At 46.1% G+C, this 24,697-nt stretch overlaps 1 protein-coding gene across 1 annotated transcript in view; it reads right to left on the bottom strand.

Annotated features, from left to right (window-relative positions):
• Positions 1-9,227: 9,227 nt before the first annotated feature.
• LOC120842869 (gonadotropin-releasing hormone receptor) overlaps positions 9,228-24,697 on the bottom strand; it is a 170,184-nt gene continuing 154,714 nt past the window's right edge. The window contains exon 5 of the mRNA XM_042287809.1: positions 9,228-9,880. Coding sequence (XP_042143743.1) covers positions 9,482-9,880 — 399 coding nt within the window. The 3' untranslated portion in view covers positions 9,228-9,481. The remainder of the gene's footprint in view (positions 9,881-24,697) is intronic.

The following is a 24,697-nucleotide window of genomic DNA, read 5'->3' as shown; positions in this document are numbered from 1 at the left end:
TCTACCCAGAAAGCATAAGCCACTCCCCGGCTCCACACTTTTCGAAAGGGAACCGTCACTCGAACAACAACTTCAAGGTCCCGCATACAAGGCGACCCTCCCTGTGCAGCCCAGGAGGCAGCAGAGGGAGATTAGCAGCTTTGTCCACCCCCTTTGACCTCTTCTTCTGATAAGCCTCCCCACTTTCTTTTGTGTCCGTGTGGCTGTGAGCGAGTGCGAAGGCCGCTTCTAGCGAATCAGAGGTGTGGAGCGAAACACGTGACCGCTCTCCGTAGGACAAAAACGCTTGGACGAACATTTGTCACGCGACTCGCTCTGACGCGCTGATGGCTTACTGGAGTCATAGCCTTCGCCGTTTGCCAGTTTATGGTGAGCTGTAGGGACCACGTAAATCCGGTTTCCAAAAAGCGTCCGTCAGTGTTCTCTTTTCCGTGCAAGCAGGTTCTGACGAGTTCCATTTCGCGACCGTGGTTTTTCGTCGTGAACGGCCAGAATACATCTATGCAAACTTTTTCATCTATTGGCCATTTACTTCGTCGGAGTCTATGGAATTATTGTGCTGTGTGCGCTGTGTTTGTTGGACGAGTTTCGACAAAGAGCTGCTCATCGGCGGACGCGAGACTTCCGTTGAATGTGATCGACCGCCTTCATCCTCGACATTGTGTTTGCGGTGTTTCGTGCTGCCCCAATCGGATTGTGCATCTATCACGACTGAGAGCTGCTCATCGGTGACCGCGAGGCTTCCGTTGAATGTGAGCGACCGCCTTCATCCCCGGCATTGTGTTTGCGAATTGTTCTGTGCTGCCCGAATCGGATTATTCATCTATCACGGATTACATGAGGTCGCTCTCTTATTTGTAAGTACTTTGCAAGCATGCTTAAAAACATGAACTGCCGCTTGCGTCCCAAGTAACGTCCGGTCGTTCCGTCTTTCCAAGCCTGTCGAGTTTTGCTTACGTCACCAGTGCTAGAAAGAATAAATGTCGCAAGCAGGGTTCTCCCCAGGAATTTCTGAGAGGTGGTCATTACCGGGGGGGGGGGGGGGGTTAGAAAGTAACACCCCTTTTTAGGGTGTTAGACATTAATCACACCCCTTCTTAGGGTGTTAGAAATCACACCCATGCCTAAGGGTGTTAGAAATATCACACCTTTATTCTAGGGTGTGAGAATATCACACCCCTTTTTAGGGTGTCCAAAAATCACACCCCTTTCTTAAGGTGCTAGGGATTACACCCCTTTCCTCGGGTGTTCTGTTACACGAATAAGGGTGCTCCCCATAGGACAAGCCATTTATACACCAAAAAGGGTGTTAAAACTTTAAGTGTGTATGCCCATCAATATCAACGCATGTAGCCATTTGCAGGCAGTCGCATCCTTTCGAAGATCAATCTGGCCTTCGTCAGGCACCAGCTTTCGCTCTCAGCACACAGCCACTGTTGGTGGGCTTCGAGGCTGCTCGCATCTTCACCCTCCACAGGCGGGGCAGCCCCGGTCTGTAAATGTAGAATATGAATATGGCAGATATTATTTGATAACACTTTATGTTTTGGCCGTGTAAAGAAAATCTGCATTCCATTTTCTAACATATCTGTTATGAAATAACAAGGTCAGGTGGAACGGCTCGAGTTCGCTGACTGAAAGACAGAGGGGCCTGAACCAATATCCTAGCAGCCTTCGATATTGGTGTGGGGGGAGAGAAGGCTGAACCTCTAAAGATGTCTTCAAATGATTCTCTAATTGCTTAACTCCAAAGTTTCAGGCTGCTGCACTTCAACGTTCTGAACTTTTTCCAACATATATTTGTGCTGTCGCTAACCATGTTCCATTTGCCAATTTTTTACACGCCCCTTCTCCTCCAATCAGAACAGCACAAGAGTCCGTCGTGAACAGACTTGGCATCATCGTGTGTCATATATATCCCCGATGATTGCCTTCCCCACTAAGATGCATTAAAGCCAAAGCTCGAGCACAAGCTCATAGCATCGCTAGATGGTCGCACTGCACGAACCCTCGTGCAGCCTGAGTATCTACTAGTACTGGTAAAAGCGAGCGAGTTGAAAATGAATACTTAAAATCGAAAGAATAAAGCGCGAGGGACAAGCCCAGGACAACCACGTAAAGCCTGGTTCAAACAGTTGCGTTTGACCGCGTTGCGGCTGCGAGAAACCAGGACATCCCTGCTGCTTATATCGCGTGCCAAGATGATTCTTTGAATTGGAATCCACGCTTCATACGAAGCACAGATGTGCCGGTGACTCGTTTTCGGTTCTAAACGCAACGCAGACAAACACACTCAAACGCAAGTGTCGGAACCGACCTTTACGGTACAGGCTCACAGCAAAGCTGTGAGCCCGAACCGTCTCGCACGTCTAGCCTTCGCTTTAGTACATCTCAGGATGAGACGGAATGTATCATAATAGAACCGATGTGGTCTCACCATTCTGAGCAGAAGTGCGTGAGTAACCGATGCTATTTTCGTGGTCGCTTGCACGTAAACAACCAAGTAGCTTGTACACAACGCCGGCATTCATCTGGCTTGAAAACAACTTGAGCATTGGCTTGGCTTGGATGTCAGCTGCCCATTGTGCTTACTTGAACTTCACGAAATCCTCTAAATTGAGCAGGCTGCTTCTTGACTTCTGCTGTCGGCGCGTATGTCTGCAATTCGGCGGTTTCCGAGTTCGACGATTCGGAAATCATGGGTGTACCACCGCAACACCCTCTTAACACGATTTCGGTAGCTGTAGGGTGTAAAAAGGATGTACGAAGGGTGTAGGCCTTTCCGTACACCCTTGAATATTCAAAAATCATGTAAAAATGGTGTAGGAAGGGTGTGAGCTCGGAAAAACACCCTTTTAACACGAATATGGGTGTTGAAATTTTTAGTGTGTACGACAGAGCGTCGACCAATCAGGAGACCGCGACGTCAAAATATTGCAAAAGACCTTTAAAGCTTGAAATAGAAGCGTTCAATCTCGGACTCTCTACTCCCTCTCACAAATGTCTGCAGTAAAGGCAAATGCACAGGCGCGTGAGCCTAACGCAGCGAAACGCTTATGTTTGTGGGAGAACTCGTGCATAGGAGGCACTTTCCAAAGCCACGCGCTCGGGCCCGTGCCTTTGTCTGCACTGCTGATGTTTGTGCAGATGGAGTATCGGTGACAGTTTGCTCTGGGCCAGCTTGCTAGAACAGCGTCTCAGCTGAGACTGGCTGAAAGAAAGCAGTGCAAAGAGTGGGGCGCGGGAGCGTCTTGAGACGCGGAGTCCCGCTCGGCTCGTGAGCTGGCTTTGGCAGTGCTTTCTTTCCCCGTCTCAGCTGAGACGCTGTTTCTAGCAAGTCGGCCCCAGAGCCGTGTATTGGGAGAGTTTGGCCAATAGGCGGAGCAAAGGCTGCCGCCAGCGCCGAATATTCCCCCCACGCTTAGAGCGTAAACTAAATTTGTGACACCGCGTCAACCAATCAGGAGACCGCGACGTCACAATATTGCAAACAGCATTTAAAGCTTCAAATAGAAGCGTTCAATCTCGGCCTCTCTGCTCCATCTCACAAATGTCGGCAGTGAAGACAAAGGTACAGGCGCGTGAGCCTAGCTCAGCAAAACGCTTTTGTTTGTACGAGAACTCGTGCATATGAGGCACTTTCCAAAGCCACGCGCTCGTGCCCATGCCTTTGCCTGCACTGCTGATGTTTGTTCGCTCTGGCCGGCTTGCTAGAACAGCGTCCTGAGACTGGCTGAAAGAAAACAGAGCAAAAGGTGGGGCGCGCGAGCGTCTTGAGACGCGGAGTCTCGCTCGGCTCGTGCGCTGGCTTTGGCAGTGCTTTCTTCCCCCGTCTCAGCTGAGACGCTGCTTCTAGCAAGTCGGAGCGCACGTTCGTTTATTCTACACTTGAATATTGGCGTGACTGACACCTCACATGCACAAAGTTCTCAGTCACCGAGAGTTAAACCTTATCACTCTAGCGACGCTAAAACGGCTTAAATTAGTCGTGTCACAAATCTAGAGCTCACGACCACCGCTAGGGGCTGTTTCGAGGCCTGTGGTTGGCCCCGAGATGCTCGCCTATTCAAACCAATGTATGGCCAAACTCTCTCAATAAACGGCTCTGGTCGGCCCTGGTTTGGAGCGCATGTTCGTTTATTCTACACTTGAATTTTGGCGCGACGAAAACCTCACATGCGCAAAGTTTTCAGTCACCGAGAGCTAAACCTTTTCATTCTAGCGACGCTAAAACGACTTAAATTAGCCGTGTCACATATTTAGAGCACACGACCACCGCTAGGGGCTGTTTCGCGGCCTGTGATTGGTCCCGAGATGCTGGCCTATTCAAACTAATGTATGGCTACAGTGTTCTAGAGGGAGTAGTGGCAAGAGCTGCGCCCGCTTACAATGAAGCGCGTTCCCATCTCAGGGTTTACAAGATGTCGATTGATTACCAGCTCGCCTGCACTCTCTCACTGCTTACGATGTAGATACCGCGAGTGGCGCTGGAGTTCTGTGCCCGAGGAGAGTTAATGGCACGTGTGCGATGAACGAAGAAGACGACGAGGGTGTCGCGGTACGCTTCTCCGAAATGTAGCACCGTAGAACTTCTTTCGCAGCTATTAAGCCTGCAGCCCAAGTGATAGCGTTGCTGAACGATGTTTCAGTAGTGGGCGGTAGTCGATATTAAATAAATAATCTCCCTCAAAACACGGGAATATTTCAAGTAGAGGATAGCACACACTCTAGAGACATTAGTCAAAAGGCAGAACTACAATTTACTATACTTTGCTTCACCTTATGTTGTATCGCAGCGAAGGCTAGAAGCGCGAGCTCATAGCGTTGGCAACTGCTCTTAATTCACGAGAGCGTGTGCCGCCGAGATGTGCCCCAGAGCAAAAAGAGCTCGCGCTTGTAGCCTTTCCTGCGGTACATCATAAGGTGAAACAGAGTATACAGAACAACATTAGCAGTTGTTTCGCACCGCGAAAAGCTCCAGTCAAACCACAGTAGTAAGCGCCGAACAGCGCTGATGATGGGGCTGACGGGGGCGCGCTCCCAGGGCACAGACAGACATGTACAAGTTACTCAAAAAAAGTAATTAAGTTAAGTTACTGAGTATTGACCTAAAAAGTAATTTGAGTAGAGTAGAAATTACTCCAATAAAAAGTAATTGAGAAAATTACTAATTACCGTAAAAAAGTAGCGAATTACTTTTGAAGTTACTTTGAAGTTACTTTTATGTGTTTTCTATGGTAAAAAGAAAGTAGATAGGCTTTGATCAGTTAGTAAAATTGTGCTAGACAAATATGGATCGGATTGTTTTTTTTCAAAGAAATGCTTTAATAGCTGGTTCTGCTTCTGCGTGCCTAATTTCTTGTACTTTCTTGTTGGTTTGGTCAATGATGTACTGCAAATGTGTCATTTCTACTTTGAGGTTTAGCACTGCCTGAGCTTCATTCTTAGACAGTGTTTGCTTGTTTAGAGTGTTGCGTAAAGTACACCTAAAAGTACTTGAAGTAAAGTACAAAGTAAATTAGAGGTTACACCGGGTGCAATGTACTTGAAGTAACGTACTATAAATACAATATATTTCAAGTTAAAGTGCCTGTACTTTTAACAATCTTTCATGACGCCATTTCGTTCCCTATACAGTGTTTTTTTTTAACTTGTACGTATTGCTCCAGAGGTATACGGAGGTGCATCAGTTTTTTACGGAAATGGCAGCAAATATCGCATAAAGTCAAGTCGCCACAGAGTAGTTGTGCTCTCGCTGAAGAGCTATTCGACACAGTCAACTTATAAGGCACGTGTTTGTGTCGGTTTTATAGCTGCCATTCCTTCAATCAGAGAAATGACCAGATCACATCTTGAAAGAGCGCGTTTTTACACGACGATACGCCATTGTTTTGTTTTCAAATTCGGGAACTGTACATTCAAGTCGGGAGCTTTACTTTCCTCGCAAAATACAAGTACATGTTCAGAGGATTTACTTCAAGTAAAGTACACTTTTTCTAAACGGTAGTACTTTAAGTACCTTATACATAGAGTACTTTGAAACACCGCTTGTTCATTTTTTTTAATATAAAAACGTTGGTGGAATTACTAAAATTTCTCGAACATTCTTCAAATATTTGAAGATCTGCATATTCTATGTTCTGGGAGGAAAGGCAACGGCAAAAAGGTCCCCTTTTTGCGTTGCCTTTGCTGAGGGCTAGTCAAGCTTCCTGTTGAAGCTTTTTCCCTTCTGCTCCACCACTCTTTTAAATGGAAATAAAGATTCTTATTATTATTATTTGCGTTGCCCTTTTGCATGTGATTCTTCGAGTAGGGTACACACTACTGGAGCACCAGATGAGCTTCAGAGCAGGTGCTGCATTTTGTTGCCTCCTTTCAGTGAGGATGCAGTGTGTGCACCTTCTATAGTGGGCGAGAGTTTCTACATTAAAGAGAAGCAGGAACCTGCCCTTTCTTCGAATGGGTCAAGTCTCCTTGAGCTTCGGGACACAAAGAAACGCTAGTCTTCGAGGCTGATCCTGCAGTTACTCGGCCTCTCTTGCGTCGTGCCTGTTCGCTCCCCGCGCTTCGTAGCAGTGTTGTTGCAGGGGGGGGGCTTGGGAAGTTTTGGACTCTCTAACCCATTTCGTCCAACCCCCTTTTCCTACTCCACCTGCTTCCCCCCTTTGCAAATATCAGCTGATCTTTCAACATATAATCTCTTTTGTGCAGTAATGTTTGTTGATGGGCAAAACAGCCACTAAAATTCTAAAGTAATTTTTAATTTGAGAAATTTGAGTAGAAGTTACTTGGAAAAAGTAATTAAAGTAAACTACTAATTACCGAAATAAAAATGTAATTGAAAGTTACTAAACTGCCCAGAAAAGTAGTTAAACTACAGTAATTTGAGTAGAGTAGTTGAACTACGTACAAGTCTGGGCACAGAACAGCAGCGCCATGGTGTCGTCTACGCGCAAAATCTTCGCAAAGCGGCCGCCGCTCTTGCCACTACAACCCCCTCTAGAACACTGTAGTATGGCCAAACTCTCTGTGGTGATGGCAGCACCCCAGCGCCATCTGGATTTTCAAAACATTCTTATTTTTGCGGGAATTCTACTGTGATATCTTCTTAAAAAGGCGCAGCGAGCGCCTTCGAAATGTGCTGCCTTATGTTGACGTTGCCACTGTAGACATGTAACTGGTCAATGTCTGTACTGAAACATAAACAAAATTCTGCAAATTGGAGATCTTTTTCTTTTTTTTTTAACATTACACCATTGCTACGTACAGTGTAAAAGTTTGTCTTCACTTCATAGAAACCAAGGGCACCGCCCCCCGGCCCTAGGGGAGAGAGGGGGGGGGGGGGAAGGGGGGTCTGGTACGCCCCCCCCCCAAAAAAAAAACAACAACAACAAAAAACAACAACAACACAAAAACAAAAAAAGCAAAACAAAATAAGTTGGTACGCCAATGGTCTTATGAACTGTCCCAGAAGAGCTCGCTAGTTTAGCGGACGCAAGTGTTGAGGCGGTGGACGTTATGAATCCGAAGCTAGTTGGTTTCGCAGCAGACGACTCTCGGCCGGCAGACGACAACCGGTTCCTCAGGGCCTCGCATTCGGCGCAGTGACACGAACGCTCCCGCGATGTGGTGCCACGCGCCTCGCTCCGCGGGGGCCGTATACCCTCCGCAGTTCGCTCAGTTATCGAGAAACGGGTGAGCCTAGATTCATTAATTGCCGTGTAATGGCTACAACAGAAACGCTAATTGCCTTGGAGCACATTTAAAAGAAATGCAAGGCGGTCTAGTTTTCGTCGTGTTGCTAAATCACACAACCCAGGCAAAACATATAAGTTGGAAATTGAAGACATGAGACTATACCGATTATACACAAAACGCAGTGCTTTCTTTTGGACTGCCCAAAGCATATTGATTAAAGATTTAGTGAAAAAAAAGAGGGGGAGGGGGGTGTTCCAGACAACAGCTGCGTACCGTAATATGGGTTTGATACTAGTTTTATAGGCGGTCAAATTAGCTCCAGAAGTGCAGTGACAAAGATTGCGTTTCAATAACCACAGTTTCTGCGTAGCTTTTTTGGCTATGTAGTTTACATGGACTTTCCAGTTTAGACCTGTACATGCTATTCAACTGAAGAAATCGATCATACATGGACCTACTTCCAGAAGTTATTTGATTCGACTACTGAATCACTGCACACAAAAGGGTTTAGAGCGAAATATATATATCTATATATATATATATATATATCTATATATCTATCTATATATCTATATATATATATATATAAACGGCATTTTAAATATCTTGTGAAATAACGAGGTATTTGCGGATCGTTGTGTCCGGTTCAAACATAAGCGTTTTACGAATACATCTTTTTATGCCGGAAATTTTTTATTTGAAGAATTTTTTATAAACTTTCTTCAAATAATCATCACGAAAATAACGAAAGGCGACTCAACGACACGGTTACTGACATTTGATAGAACAAATCGTGTAATTCACAATTTACATTAAATAAATTACCCAAATGTTGTAACTCGGGTCACTTTGATGACGATACCCGAAGTTTAGTTAAAAACGAAGAAGGGGTGTTCAACTCTCACTGTAAACAAACAAGATCATGAACTTCTATTTCAGTACAGAAAAGTAATTTCTTCCTTACCTGTTATTTGCCCGCTCCAGACCCTGAAGGCAGATAGAGGACATAACGACCGGTTTAAGAGCAAGAAAATACACCGGATACATGCCGCCATATTTAATATTTGTAGCTTGCCAAGGACTTTTCTAGATGGTGTCAAAAGTCAGTAAGGAAAATTAGTTTTTTTTTTTCACAGTGCTTCCACTCACATCAGATCAACCTCTGTTGTGGTAGCCTTGATGTTGGGCGTGTACTTTTTACAATGCACGTTGAGCACTACAAAATGTTTTTTTATTTTTCGGCAAGGACAATAAGGAATGACCGTCAACATAATACAATGACGGTACCTGCAAACCATCTATTGCTACGATGGAAACAAGTATGCTTATTTCTTACCCTTGAATCCCGAGGGCAAACACTAAACATGATTATCACTAGCGCAGCGGTGTAGCGTTTCCAACACTGCAATATGTACACACACATACACACACACACACGCAAACGCACACGCACACGCACACGCGCACACACACACACGCGCGCGCGCACGCACGCACACACACACACACACGCACACACACACGTTTCAAGTCAACCGTAGCCTTACTTTCATACTAGTAGGTCAGCGTAAACACATTCGCAGAAGAGTCGGCACACACAAATGCAGGTCATGTTTCGAAGCCCGCTTATTCCAGGTCCTGAGCGTAAACTATGATATGGAAACGGCTTCCTCCGGTCGTGCTCTTCATCCGCGGACATCATGCATGTGGGTGCACGTTTCACGAGACCGGTTGATCCAACAACATCTTAGTGGCGTCGTCTTGAGCTTCGAATAAACCACTTTCAGACGACAGCTATGTTCCCGTTAGTGATCAACTTTCCCGCACCGATCGAGGCCAGGGCCTTCAAGGGCTGTCCTGTACAGCAGTCGCCCGAGGACGCTTCGAGAGCACACGTTGACGTGGTGAAGGCGTTGCCTCCCTTGCGCATCGTGGACTCGCGCTCGGTCCCAAAGTTGCTGCGTCTTCTGCACGCTCGAATGATATCTCGCAGTCCGCGACGGATGTGGACGTTGAAGAGGCCGTAGAAGACCGGGTTGACGGCGCTGTTGAGCAGGGCCAGTGTCTCGGCGAACACGATGACGACCCGGGGGATCTTGATGCAGTAGTGGCTGTGGATGCGGACGTTGTGCACGGCGAAGTACGGGATCCAGCAGAGCACGAAGCTGGCGATGATGCAGATCTGTTAGGGGAGATATGATGCGAACGGGTTGGCAACCATACTATAGTGATTTCATGTAATAACATGTCGCTGTGTGGGTGCTCGCGGAAGTGCTTAGTATTTAAAACTGCACAAGGATATCGGGATATCAGAAGCATCTTTTCAAGGACACAGAAACCCACTGCGAAAGTCTAGCATTCCATGCACTCTAAACCTGTCATGTAGTTACTCATGAGGAGGCCGCTACACATCGACATGAGTAACATTGTCAAATTTTGTGTTTTCATCCCTCTTGGAGGCACGGTCATTGATAGCAGCCTCATGGGTAACTCACCACAAAGATGGGAGAAACAGCGATTTCATGAGTAACTAGTCTGGTACGCATCTACTGTGGCTCAAATTTTTGGAGTGTTACCCATACCAGCGGGGAGGAAGTTTCGCGAAGCCGTCACATTCGGCTATTCCAGCGACCTATAGGGGGCGCCACCACCAAACAAACATAGAGGCTGGGAACAGGTCATGTCGGCTCGGCCGAGCCGCCTGAACGGGTGGCGCATTCAATTTAACAGATTTTCTTTTGCTTAATGCCCTATTTTATAAGTATTTGACCTGCGACGGTTAGGTGCAGCCGGTGCACACAAACCTGCAGACTATAGTTCTGTTTTTCCGGTGCTTTTTGTTCTTTTCGTGTCAAACTTTTGTTTCGGAGATTTCGTTCAAAACCGAAACTCTGGGCTCCGGAGAGACGGTAAAAAAACCCTAATCAATTTTGATCAGCCAAGGAAAGCGGCGATGACCACGGAATTGTTCCACCGAGAGTAATTTTCAGCTAACTCGCATGTCTCGACCATGCGGCTTATCTGTCCGCGAAATCGAGCTTTTGTGCGTACCCGCGTTTAAGAAACAGCTACAGTCGTCTGCTCGGTCAACAACACAGGCTGCAGGAAAATTACGAATATTAAGCAAGCGCTTCTTGAGCCAAGGAGCATGTTAACCCGCTGGCGCCCCACTAAGCAGCTGATACTCGTATTTCAATTCAGGTTTTAGTAGCAATCGAGAAGCCGTCTGACAAATATGCGGGTTATGTATTATATTTCGTGCTATGGGGGGTCCCACTAAAGCGATATTAGTATATTCTTCAGATTGAAATACAAGCTTAGTTGACTAGGTTTTAGGTGAACCGCTGAATAAATGTATTTTTGACAGACAGCGAGATACTACGTAAACTCAGCCAAATGGTTCTAGCCGGCAGCACGGAGGCGAATGCGGTCAAACTGAAGAGAGTCTTCATCGGAGATTCCCGCAGAACCTCTCTGCATTGAACTTTACTTCGAATCCTGAACGGAGAAATTGAGTATTTTTGGTGGCCGGAGAACCTGAGCAATATAGACACATATTGCTGCTGGCTTCGATGGGGGTATACTATAAATATTGAAGGCGCGATAGATCATTATGTCTTGACAGCTTCTAACTTTGCGAGACGTGTCCCCTACCTTTTGAAAGCAGACAATAGACCTATTGCTATATTACCCAAGCATCAAGGAGAATGCAGGGATTGGTGTTCCACTCGCCGCACGTGCTGGCCTCAGCAATAGCAATTTTTCTAAAGCAAATACCTAAAACAAATAACATCTTGCACGCGCGTTCGTCAAAGCTTTATTTTGGTTATTTACCTCGAATATTTTATACGGGGAAGGCGTGCGCGTGTGGCGCGTGGAACAGCAATCCCTGCATTCTCTTCGATGCTTGGGTAATATAGAAAATGGTCTATTTCCCTCATTAATCGTATGCAGCGAACAGGCTTTTCGGGGATCAAGTAATAGACATATATTTCCCCAGCCAGTTTGACTACGCCACCACTGCCGCAATGCATCGAGGAAACTTGTCTTTCTGCACATGCAACAACCTCGCTGGAGCTCAGCTCAAGTAGAGCGCGAGACGGCGCGAGCCCTCGCATGCATGGCCGTCTGCCTTCTGTGAACTAAAGTTATGGCGGCGTCAAGCATGCGCCAAACGCTTAGTAAGATCGGTCTATTGCGAAATCAGCCCAACTTCTTCTGTGTGGTCCATAGGCGTTTTCGGCGAAAAACAGCCAAGATGAATAGCCAAAGCACCGACCGGCGTGGGTGGCTCAACCTTGAAGTTAATCAAACACAATCAAACTAAAAAAAAAAAAAAAAAGCTATTGAACCTTCCAACACAACCAAACTAAAACACAACCAAACCAACACAACCAAACTAAAAAAAAAAAAAAAAACAGCTATTGAACCTTTTCATTCACTTGACCGCAACATTGGTTTTCCCTCCAGTGAAACACCTCGTCTGTCGTCCTTATTGTGGAACTGTTCTACATTCTTATAAAGAAATTCCTTATCAGCTACCAAAGTAGTCGTCACTTTAAATGTGATTCGAGACGGAAAATAACTCGAAACTTTTTTTCGTGATTCCTCCTCATCCAAAAAATCGAAAGCACGCGACGGTGTGTTGTGGAGTAAACGGGCATTCAAACGCGTGATGGAAGGAAACAATCTACTGAGGCATCACCACACTAATGAACACTCAGGCAAACTTAAGAAATATTCGGACCTTCGTCAAACTACATTGTTCGCCACCGCGCCGACAACACGTGCCCGCGAAAGCCGCCAGAGACGCGGAGAGGCGCAAAGCGACCTATTCCGGCCGGTTCCCTGTTTTCCCGCTCTGCGGCGCCCGTTTTGCTGGAGTTGCGAATATGGATAAAGATTACGTGGGACAAAAAACTAACGGTGATTCAAACTAACCGCTGCTGAAGTAAGACTTTTTTTTTTCTTAGAAGTTTTACTGGGGGCTGAAATTTTTACAAAAAGTGAGTGCAAAAGCAGCGTTGTTTCTCCAGGCACATTTACGCTCTTAATTCGCCACATTACTATAGTATTCAAAAGTTTTCGAAAGAGCGATATGGACCACTTTTCGTGCGGTGCATTCCTTACACGTGATGATGCATTTGGATGCACCGACTGCCTGGCTGTTTGGTGCGTGATCCGCAGGCATCCTACAGTGCAGCCCGGCACCCTATAGTAAGTGAGCTTGAGAAAATGGGCGCGCTCGATCGCTTTTCACTTTAAGCGGCCGTTTATGCTAAAGGCTCATAGGCCACCCTTTCTCCTTTAGGGAATTTAAAGCGCCTTTCACATATATGCAACCGAGTAAGACCGAGAGAGACCAGACTGGTTTTTAAGCCTCTTGCGACGTCTTAAGGGGTATCCACACGAAGAAGAAATCCGCCACTTTCCTCCGCGGATCGCGCATCACATGAGACATACGTCATCCCGTTTTGACGCCTCGCGGCGCGTTCTCCTCCGTGGCGGAGGCGCGGAGGCTTTGTGCCGACAGCACGAAAGCTCCGCAAGTGCTCGCGGCGGAGCCGGGGACGGAGTTTCCCGGGATGTTGACGTCACGACATCCGTCCGCGGAGTTCTCCTTCATGTGGATACCCCTTTAGGACCGGATGTGCCGCAGCGGAGCTGGTCCTAATACATCGCAAGAGGCTTAAAAACCGGTCTGGTCTCTCTCGGTCTTACTCGGTCGCAAGAGTGTGAACGGGCCTTAACTGCAGCAGCACCAGTATCTTGCGAGTCCGTGCTTGAAAAGGTCAAGAACTTTACGTCTCAGTAGTAACCACGTGAACTAGACACAATAAATGACACTTTTAGACTGGCTCGAGAAAAGCTTACAGCAGTAGTTTAAGAACTGAAACAAATGGGAACAGTTCAGGCATATGACCGCGCGCCAACCGGTAGGCGAACCTCAGTTTCCGCCAAGACCCCTTTTAATTGGCCAATACCTTGAGAACTAAAACTCCGACGGGCTTATGGATAGCGCACTCCATTTCAGAGGTGCCAAAATATATTTTCGCGAAACATAAAAGTATGTTCATAAAATTGTGGCCAAGCAAAGAAGAAAATAAGAAACAACCGTCAACAACATGGCACGAATTACATAAAAAAGCGCGCAGTGAAACTCAACGCGAAGCTTTTAGGCGAGCATTTCTCAGTAAACAGTCAGCGACAACTTTGCTAATTGTTTTGCCCTCTTCACAATAAACGAAAATTTTGTTTGAGGTATTTTTCACCTCGAAGATTGCAAGAGGAAAATTGAGTATTGATTGAAAAATGTTCCACCGATTTCTTCCGTTCACTCAAATTGTGCATGCCTGGTAAAGGAACCGTAGTGCATTCCCTGGCTGATGACGCCCATCGTCAAGGACTGCTTGCAATTCCGACTCCCCAAACTGGTATGTTTGATTGTTTTTGTCCACATGCATAAATACCGCGGACATAGCTTTAAAATATGTCTCGCGTGTGTGTAAGCTTGATGAAAGGGCGTTTCTAGCACTTTTGTATTAAGAACACTGATTTAGATAATCTAAAATACACGTGTTCTTGTATGCTTGTTTGTGTGCCCTAAACGAACATATTTACACTGCGTTAGAGACGTTTGTCTCTGTTAAGCTCAATTTTTTCAAGCAACCCTGATGTGTTCTAGCTTCTCTCCTTTGCATCCGCTCCCATGTAGATGACATTGGAATTGAGCCCAGCACTGAGAGTAATTCATTTTCCACTATTTTTACAGCAGGTATGGATGTTGAGCAAGCAGCAAGCAGGATGAGCACGCCAAGCCGAGACGTTAGGAAAAAGCAGCATGTAAAGTTCAACTTATACACTCTAAAAAAAAAGGGTGTCATGGGGTACACCCATAGGGGGTGTAAGTGCTTGTCACATATACTACACCCTTTGGGGGAATAGATGTGCACCCCAAATATGGGAGTACGTGTACACCCGTTGGTGTGGTGCACATGTACACCTTTTTTTACAGAAATCTCACTGTAAGGGAACACAGGTGCACCCCATTCAATGGTGTACGGCTACACCTCTTTCTACAGCCAATGAAATGAAAGGGAACACAGATGCACCCCATTCGGTGGTGTACCAATGCACCGCTTCATACACCCGCCTCACTCAAAGGGAACTCAGATGCACCCCGCTCAATAGCGTACCATTACTCCCCTTTCTACACCTACTGCTCTTAAAGGGAACACAGGAGCACCCCGTTCAATAGTGTACTGTTACACCTCTTTCTACACTCACTGAGTTCGGAGAGAACACAGATGCACCCGATTCAAAGGTGCATGGTCACACCACTTTATGCACCCGTTTCATAACTTTATAAACCTATTTAAGACATCAAGGAAAACAGTAAATAATGCATGTGCCCCGGTGATTGCAAAAAGGCAGGAAACGGACACACGGTATTGTTCTCAAATCTCATTGAAGTTTATTAGACAGCCTATTCCGTAAACAAGTACAAGCTTGCACGCACCGGTGATATCTGAAGACGTACAAAGAAGCTTTTACACAACTGAAATGATTACTAAGCAAAGAAGAACCGGGGGTGAGTCTTAGGTAGTGTCCATTCTGCCAGCAGCCAGTAGAATTATTTCCACAAAATTCCAACGGCAGTCGCCATTAATTCATCGAACGACGTTTTATCGACAGCTCAAATAAGCTTTTCTATATTAGCTTCTCTCCTTTCTTTTCTTGTAATGAGCCGCCCCAGAATGTATCCGCGAAGTGAAGTGTATGGGTGGGACAGGTGGGTTAACATTTTTGTAATGAGCCGCCGCAGACTGTCGCCACGAAGTGGCGCGAACGGGTGGGCTGGGTCGGTGAGCACGCGCCTCAGAGATACACGCGCGACAAAATGTCCCTACAGCGCGCATTTTGCGTAACGAGTGACGATGAAAGGTTAGTGTCGAAGAAACGTGTCTACGAAACGTGTATCGACGAAAACGTGTTTTCACAAAACGCCAGGAGAATAAGAAGGTCAGAATTCCACCTGCAGTTGTCACGTGACTGTAGACAGCTAATGGCAGGCGACTGCCAATAGAATTTCGGGGAAATTATTCTCCCGGCTGCTAAAAAATAGACACTGCCAAATTCTAGAGGTAATCCGGAACAGAACGGTCAATTGTTGCAAAGGAGTAGGTTGCAGTGCACTTACGATGAAAATACCGGACTCGAATTATGTAATCCGATATATATGTCGACACGGGCACTGCAGAGCCAAACAAACACAAAAACGTAAAGAAAGGGGTCCGTGAAGATTGAACACAATGTTGCAGAAGCAGTAATTTGGCGAACCGAACTCTAAACACATCACATGAATTTCTTGGGGCTTTTTTGAAGGAATCGCCTGTTGCCGATATACGAGTAGGACTTTTTCAAACACTGGAAATCTTGGTTCACTCGAATACGTTGCCGCGGCCGAAATCTACGGCAGCCCCGCTGGTCACAGCGCAGCACACAATCAACTAGGCCGGGAAGCAGACATTTCGAGGTCGAAAAAAGCTACTACGTCATGCGTGAAACCTTTACCACATGATCACGCTCCTGCCGTTATCCGCGCTCAGAGAGAGGAGTCGAGGCATAAAAAAAGCCTCCGGTTCATTGGTCCGGCAACTTCGCGCCTTCTTCCGTGCTTTCAGCTTAGGGAGAGAAAGAAAAATAAATGAGTATGAAAATTGCAGCTCCTTCAAGGCCAAAAGGGGATGCCCTCGCAAAGGTTTATCTTCAGGGGCAACCCAACAATGAAAGGATTTGTCGCTTATATCTATGGCTCCGTGTTTTCGGATAAATCCGAAAAACTCCGAAAAACACCCGCCGGTAAAATTTGTGCCAATTCGGATTTATCCGATAAACTCCGAATTGTTTTGCCCGAATTGTTTTGCCCCCCCCCCCCCCCCCAAAAAAAAAAAAAAAAAAAAATGTTTGTTTCTTTTTTTTTTTATTTTACAATTTGAGCAGCGAAGTATTAATGGTCCAGGGAAAATGACACCATAATTATCTTTCAAGCCTCGAACCGTCCCGTCCTCAAAAGGGGGTCTTACGGCTTGTCTCGTCAAGGTTGGTTCAGGGAAACAGGTCATCGTACCATTCGTGTCGCGACAAAAGCCACCCTCTGGTTTCCATGGGCCATGGGGTTTGGAATTTAGCGAAAGGAGAGGGTATGTTTCTGGGGGGTAAGAGTGAAAGCTATGGACCATAGAGATTGTATAAAAGCGGGAAGAGGTGCAGTTGAAACTTCTCTATTACATCCTTAATAACCACTCCTCCTCGCACGGCCGTGGGATAGATTGATGGGATGACTACGAGCTTCCTTGCGGCTACCTCCTGCAGTTTATTGATTTTAAGGTATCGACGTGTATCGAAGCGACACTTGTGTGCGACCTTTGTCGTGGGAAAGTTAAATTTGGGGGTTTTACGTGCCAAACCAACGACGGGCATCTGGCACGCCCCAGCGGAGGACTGGGGATTAATTTCGACCACCTGGGGATCTTTTGACGTGCAACCGAAAGCTCGGTTACACGGCGCCTTCTCTGCAATAAGCCTCCGTCATATTGCGGGCACCTCGGTCGGGATTCGAACCCGCCACCTGGGGATCCGTAGGCCGGCGTTCTCGCCTCGAAGCCACTGAGGCGGCTCCTTTGTCGTGGGACAAATTAGTATTGCCAATGACACCAACGCCAAATTCATCTGAAGAAATGTTAGTTGATACAAGCGCGTTTTATGTTTTATCTGGCATACGTTTGCATCCCGTTATTATTTATTATTTTTTAATAGGAAACACTGCGAAATTAATCTCCGAATTTCGGAGAATTGGGGATTTACGAAAAATAAACTCCGATAAACACCGAATTTTCGCTAAAAAATAAACTCTGAAAAACACCCTCCGAATTTCACGAAAAATAAACTCCGAAAACACGGAGCCCTACTTATATCCTCTTGAAAGTTCGACCCAAAGTTAATAGTGCAGTGGATGCTATCCGTGGCCTTGGCCTTCAGGCAGGTGCTGTGCTCTGCCTTATCTCTAGCTTGGAGACTGTAGTCACGTGATCCTACCTGGAGACCCGATTGGCCTAAAGCAAGCATAGCGCCCACTCTACTGTCAATACCGAGGGAACAGGATAGCTCCATACTTCCTAAGAAACTGCCCAATCCAAAAAGTGACCCCCATGGGGGAATCCAAGCACAAGCTGATCGGGGTGCGTGGCTAGTGTGGCGGTGCATTGGTACACCTAGATGTTTTTAAGGGAGAGGGGGATGCTCATTGTCGGTGTACAAGCACACTGGCTGCGCAACGGAGGGTGCGCCTTTCAGGAAAAGGGCGCATGAGCGCCTGATGCACCCGACTACACCCTTTTTTTCTTAGAGTGTATGAGGCATACCGTATTTACTCGAGTAATAGTCGCACTATTTATGAACAAGGCCCTTGCGTGTACTATTCCGCAAAGCACATATACAGCCAATTATCGCGTTGCGCATAAATAACATAACGAATAACTAGATCGAAGACACGAGTCTCAATACAAATGCAATCTCCGCAAATGTATATCTTCGCGCGAAGATGTTATCTCTGTCCTGTAAACCGTTGGGATCATGTTGTCGATCGCGGTGATTGGAAATCCGCGTGCTCCGTGGAAAAGCGAACCCTCAGGTTTTCTTCATAAGCAGTGCTGCTATCACTCGAGTAAATACGGTATTTTTCGGGCTTTTGGTGAAGAGTTTGGCGTGTGCCTGTGCCCATCATTCGCTCCCTCTCTGAGCAAGCGCCAAACACATGCCATGGTAGAGTGCCCGATAGAGCGCCGAAAACTATGCCTCGTGGGCACCGTGCTCGTGGGGGAAGGGCTTCAAGGTCACGGACATTTGATATCACTCATGAAATTGTTACCCATGAGATTTGTTACCAATGAAACCGGTTACCTATGAGACTGGTTACCCATGGTGTTATGCGGCACAAAAAGAGCATGTTTGTTACTCCTCGCACGAGTAACGCGCTCATGAGTAAGCGCGGTTACGTATGAGCCGAGCGGCACAAAAGGTACACTTTTGTGCCGCATGACATGAGTAACCGCGCTAAGAGTGTGGGTATGAATGGCGCAAATGCTGCACACAGCTTCTGGAGCACTACACGTTCCAGACGTTCGTCCGGGGTTTGGAAAGCGAAGGAATCACTTGAAGTTATTGTGTATCATATGTACAGGGTGTCACAAAAGAAAATTTACGCGGTCTTTCTCACCGCAAAAATAAACTAGGCATCGCCGAACGCTCATTCTCCGCCCAAAGGTATCGCTAGAGGTCACAACTAGATGCCAAAGTTTTAGTCCGATCCGATAACTTAATCAAAAGTTATCAGTGATTTTCTGAATCTCTCAATTGGAAAATGGCGGCCGACGGAGTTTTCGAACACATGGGGCTCTATGGCACCGGAAACCGAAAATGGGCAAAAATAGGCGCCATTTTCCCATTGAAATTTTCAGAAAATCACTTATAACTTTTGATTAAGTTATCGCATCGGGCTGAAACTTTGACATCTCATTGTGACCTCTAGCGATACCTTTGGGCGGAGAATGAGCGTTCGGCGATGCCTAGTTTATTTTTGCGGTAAAAAAGACCGTGTAAATTTTCTTTTTGTGACACCCTGTATATGTGAGTTTCTTTGTGTGTGTGCGTGTGTTATTTTTGTAAAATGGTGTCTCTGCTTGACACCCTTAGCGCGAACGCAACGTTGACGCGTATTTTTTTTATTTTACTCAGACAAAGTATTTGATGGCACTCAACCTTATACGGCTTGGGTTACTGTCCTGAAGAAACATTTTCTGCCAAATTAATAGCTTTTATGGCAACTGACCAATTTTAAGACAAAAATAGTAAAAACAGGTGGTCGATTCGATTGACTGTGCTAACAATGTTGCGCTGCGTACACCCAGTTTTTTTTGTTGACAGCGTCTGAGAGCTCTATGGTAAGCAGCCGTTCGGGTAGTTCTTTCTAATATGTTGTCTGCAAATGCATCAAAACCGTAACGTGAGAGCGGTCATTTGCCATGCAGACTGATTTACTCTGCGTTGGCACTCGCACATAAGTTCTTTGAGGTGTCAACGCTCACGCACATGTCTTCCAGATCTTGCGATAAACCAAGAAAAGAACACCAACTATATAACGTTCGTTTCCCGGGCAGTAATATACGCAAGCCAAAATATTAGATACCCGATTTATTTTGCGCAGCCTGTTTTTTGGCAGCACGCATAGGCTGAATTTTCAGCTAACTATAGCGGGAAATGTTTCCTGATAAATTTAGCGGGGAAATTTTTCTGCTAAATTTAGCGGGTAACTTTATGCGCTAAATTTAGCGGGAATATTTTTCCACTGAATTTAGCGGGGAAACTTTTCTGCTGAATTTAGCGGGTAACTTTTTGCGCTAAATTTAGCGGGGAAATTTGCCCATAATGTAACACGCGGTGACGTCACCTGTGACGACATTATGGGAAACGTCCCATGTTGCAACGCGCGGTTACGCCAACGGCGACGCCGGTCAAGCCGGAAACGGACACCCAAGAGCTACGCTCTAAAAAAGAAAACCATGGAAAGGAGTAACTTAGCAAATGCCCAGGTCTCGGTTTGCCAAGTTTCACTTTTCATAATCATTCAAATACAAAAAAAAAAAAGAAATATATAAAAGTTTTTTTCTGGGGGGAAGACTTTTGCATGTTTACGAGAATATGATACATTGCTTAAGTTGAATGAATATTGACCACGTTAGTTCCAGGTTCAAGAATGGTTTGGCAAATTTGAAAGCCTCGCCAGACTTCGGAGGCGTCGGGTTTCTGTGCAACGCATGCTCGTTGTGCCATGAGGCCTAGCGCAGACGCGACAGACACGGTTCTTATGTATGCCCTTCATAATGCGGAATGTAGGGAATATCTGACAAGACAAAAGGCTTAGAAACCAGAAGCTTCACCACAATTGTCCGGGAAATACAGCATAATATGTCTCGCAACTAGCTGGAATTACGAAGTTATAGATAATCCTACTTCAGTCGGCTTCTACGGCTTTGCGACCAACTGCTCATTCTTCAGATCCCGCAATGCTGCGATGGCATGGGCTGCCATTCGGTAGCGCAGTGACGCGTAGATAAATCATCCTAGGAAAGTCGAGTAATATTTTCTCGTCACCGGTTTACCGGTGATACCGGACACTGAAGAGAATTACGAAAGGGGATAAACCATGCAATGCCAATCTATGGTACAGCCCTGACCCGCTCCTCCTTTGATAGCTGAAGTATATGGAAAAGGGACGTGAGACTACACTACGTTTAATCTGAAGTACGAGCGCAGCCGACGGTACACGAGTGGAGGGGACCAATCAAATAGCGTCAAAAACGTAACGTAATAGCATTCGCGATCTTTTTACGGGTTCTATCACTGACCTCTACTATAGGGGGCTGGATGGCGCTCAGCTGCTCTCCGAGCCTGGCGCAAGTGAAGCCACCGGAAGTTCGATGCTTGTCCCGGAAGTCGGGCGTGCGCTGGGCTTCCTAGTGCATTCAGTCGGTATTTTGGGCCATGCGTTTTTGTGTCTTTGATTGGGTTTTAATATTCCCGTTCAGGATTAAATCCCGAGAATGAGGCATTTGAACTTGGGACATATTCACAACTTGATTAACTAGAATCTCAAAATGTTTACATTGAATGGCTTCCCAGGATACTTCTCGGGTCTGCAATGCGCTCTTACTGCGCAACAAGCAGGCTCTCTTGAGGGAACAAGCGAAAATCCAGCGCCCTCGGCGCTTTTTGAACCAGCACTTGCAGAAAGGTTACAAAGCCTGCCAAGCGCTCACGTCCGGGACAAGCTGCTTACTTCCGGTGGCTTCATACCTGTTTGCTCAATGCGCCATCCAGCCCCCTCTAGTGGAGATCAGTGGGTTCTATTGATCGCTAAACCAGTCGGGTGCGGCGAATGCGGGGTGACTTGCGCTTTAGTATGTTTGTTGGTGCTTGTATTTGCTCGAGCGTTCAAGTGCGCTTAGGAGTTACCATGAAACGAAGTATGGCCGTCTACTTCTGGTTTGCTTTATCGTTACATAACGCCAATTACAAAGAAGAAAGAAGGATCGAAGCAGTCGCCCTCTAGAAAAACGCCTCGTTTTATTTTCGTTCTACGTTTCATAACTCTCCTCCGGTACACCCCACGTGCGAAGTCGTTCATGGGAATGAGGCGAACCTCGAGCCAAATTAGGACGGAATCCCAGGGCTTACGCTCTTTTCCAGTCCAATGCGAGCAGGTCTGAAGTGACGCAATTTCGAAGGATCGCATATTCTATCCTTAGTATACAACTTTCTTGACCTCGAAGGAGTCGATGCACCAACGCGCGACTCCGACGTCGGACCGCTGCGAAGGAGTTGCTCTCCGTTATGGGGAATGCGCAGACGATACTTCACGCGGATCTGGTTTCTGCTCAAACCTGCGATGTGGGTAAACTTCTTTGCAAACACCGTAATTGATCGGTAACGCGGGTGCGCTTTCATTCATTGAAGAGACTCCAACTTTAGAACATTTGAAATTACACATTTATTGTAATTAAATTACATTGCTAATTACTTTTCTAAAACGACTGAAATGTAATTAAAATACATTATAAATTACCACTACAGGAAATTAATGAATTAAAATTCGAAATTACCGCATAAAAGCAATAAAATTACTTTCAAATTCCTGTTGCATATATTTTAAAGGAGCTAAGCAAAAAGAAGGAACGGATTCTGCTCTGCATTTGCAATGTAACACCCGTTAACCCCACACCAAGTCAGTGGGCAAAGCCAAAGACAGATAAGGCGAACCAATATGCCCTCCCGAACAGAAGCGACTGATCTTGTTTCTGTCTGTGTTATGGGTTCACGTTTTTTCCGAAACGCCTCCTGCGCACGCTTTCGATTCCCGGATGTGTCTGGGTTCCGATTGCCTCGCTATTGATTATTTCTGTGGGTTGCGTCTTCTTTGTGTGAATTTGGGGGCAAGATAATCTTCAAGGGGGACAAAAGCCATGTTATGGGAAGCCTATTCTTGGTCACAGCAACACAGACCCAGCAGCATTTAGGTGGCACGACCTTGTAGTCCGACCTAGAGTGCCTTCAAGTAACGCGCACATAAAGGCACGCAGCCCGACCGTCATACGAGCCAGCGGCCACAAACGAAAACCGCATTTGTCCTTTCTTTTTCGTTATTTTTTAAAGAAGCTTTATATATATATATATTTTTGCAAATGCAATAACTGCGCTTTTTTCCTTGTATATTTCCGGGCAAATGAGAAGAAAACATGCCTTAAATATCCAAAAAGTAATTACGATTTTAATTACAAATACCGCCACTAGCGTAATTCATTACATTACTAAATTATTTGCATTAAAGAGTAATGAGATACATTACAAATTACTCTCAAAAGTAATTTAATTACTGTAATTGAATTGCAGTATTTTCAGTACTGCCACCTCTGCCAGGCGCATTAAGTTGCTTAGCCAACTAGAAGTGTCGGCGTCAACGCTGTGGTAATGTTTCGGGAGAGATGAACCGCAGGGTAGCGTAAAACATAAAGCACGAGTATCAACTTGCCCAGTTGGATCAGGTGGGCGGGTTACTGCTGCGATGAGAAATGATCCAATGGTGGGTGCACGCCTCTAATGCGCCGTCCACTTTCAAACACCGCTCTCTACAGCAACAAAATTGTATACTAAACCAAAACGCATGACATGCCCAGCCTTTGAACATCTCATTATTTAGAAGTGGGCTAAAATATGAAACAGAGTATAATAGATCACTGTGAGCGTTTGCGTTGTTCTTAGCGTGTGGTTGCGCTCCGGCTCGCATTCTAGTCAGCGCTAATCACCTGAGCAGAGCTTTCCTTAATCAAGTTATACATTTGCTACTTTTGTGGTCAGACAATATCAATTAGAAGGTGAGACCAGCGATTTACGTCATTGTAAGTAGACCTCGGAACCACGCCAAGCGGGTGAAGCGCTAACGCTTGACGAAATTATTGGACGAAGCGCTAGACGCCAGTATCTTGGAAGCGCAACGCTTCACCATTGCCCTCTATGTGGCTCGCCGTCAGCGCGTCGCCTACGCGACTGCGGCGAAGCGGACACGAGCTGGCCGGCGTTAAGGATTTGTTGTACTCGGACGTTCATCGCAGCGAATGCAGCTTAGCGCAGAACATGCGCCTGACCGGCGAGCAGCGACCCGATATCTGCGACCAGTCAGTATCTATGTGCGCAGCGCTACGCCACGCTTGCTACGCTCAACGTCGGAGTAGAACAGAGCTTTAACAGAACCTTTACAGAGGTCCACCCGCGATGACGTCAAAGGAGGAAAGGCACAAGCCTCGTATTCTACATGGTATTGATTGATCGAACTTAAATTAGACTAGTCTATAGACTCTACGCTCCTTTCCATCTTACCACGTACCTCAACGGGAGTTCAGAACCATGTTAGCCGATTCAGTGTTCCACATGCGCCACATGACTTCATGCTCTGCACTCTGCTCTTACTAGCCGGAAGGTCAAGTGACACGCTCTGATATTTGGATTGACTCCGGTGCCTCGAATAGTTCATGCGGTAAATCGCAATGGTGAAATACCTTCTTTCTATTTCTTATCAACCAGGCAAAAAATGCCGCGTCACTTGCCCGAGGACGCAGCACGGGTGTTGTCTCCTATTACCGAAAAGAGGGAGACTGCGCTTATTTAGAAGGCGTTCCTCAGCTCGGAATGCCAAGATGGCCAATGCGCAGAAGAATCACAATTAAAATGGGCAAAATGGCGGACGAAAGGAGGTCGGTTTCATGTTTCAGCACGGGGAACACCTTGATTTCTTGCGTTTCAGCGTAAATTTGGTGCTGCACATGAAAGTGCTTTTTGGAAGGTAAAAACCTTTTACTAGACATGGCGTAAGAGTGACATGGTGTAA

This window comes from Ixodes scapularis, unplaced genomic scaffold, assembly GCF_016920785.2.
Source record: "Ixodes scapularis isolate PalLabHiFi unplaced genomic scaffold, ASM1692078v2 ptg000378l_1__unscaffolded, whole genome shotgun sequence".
NCBI lineage: Eukaryota > Metazoa > Arthropoda > Arachnida > Ixodida > Ixodidae > Ixodes > Ixodes scapularis.
The sequence above is the reverse complement of the archived record's forward strand: the minus strand, read 5'-3'. Positions and strand labels throughout refer to the sequence as shown.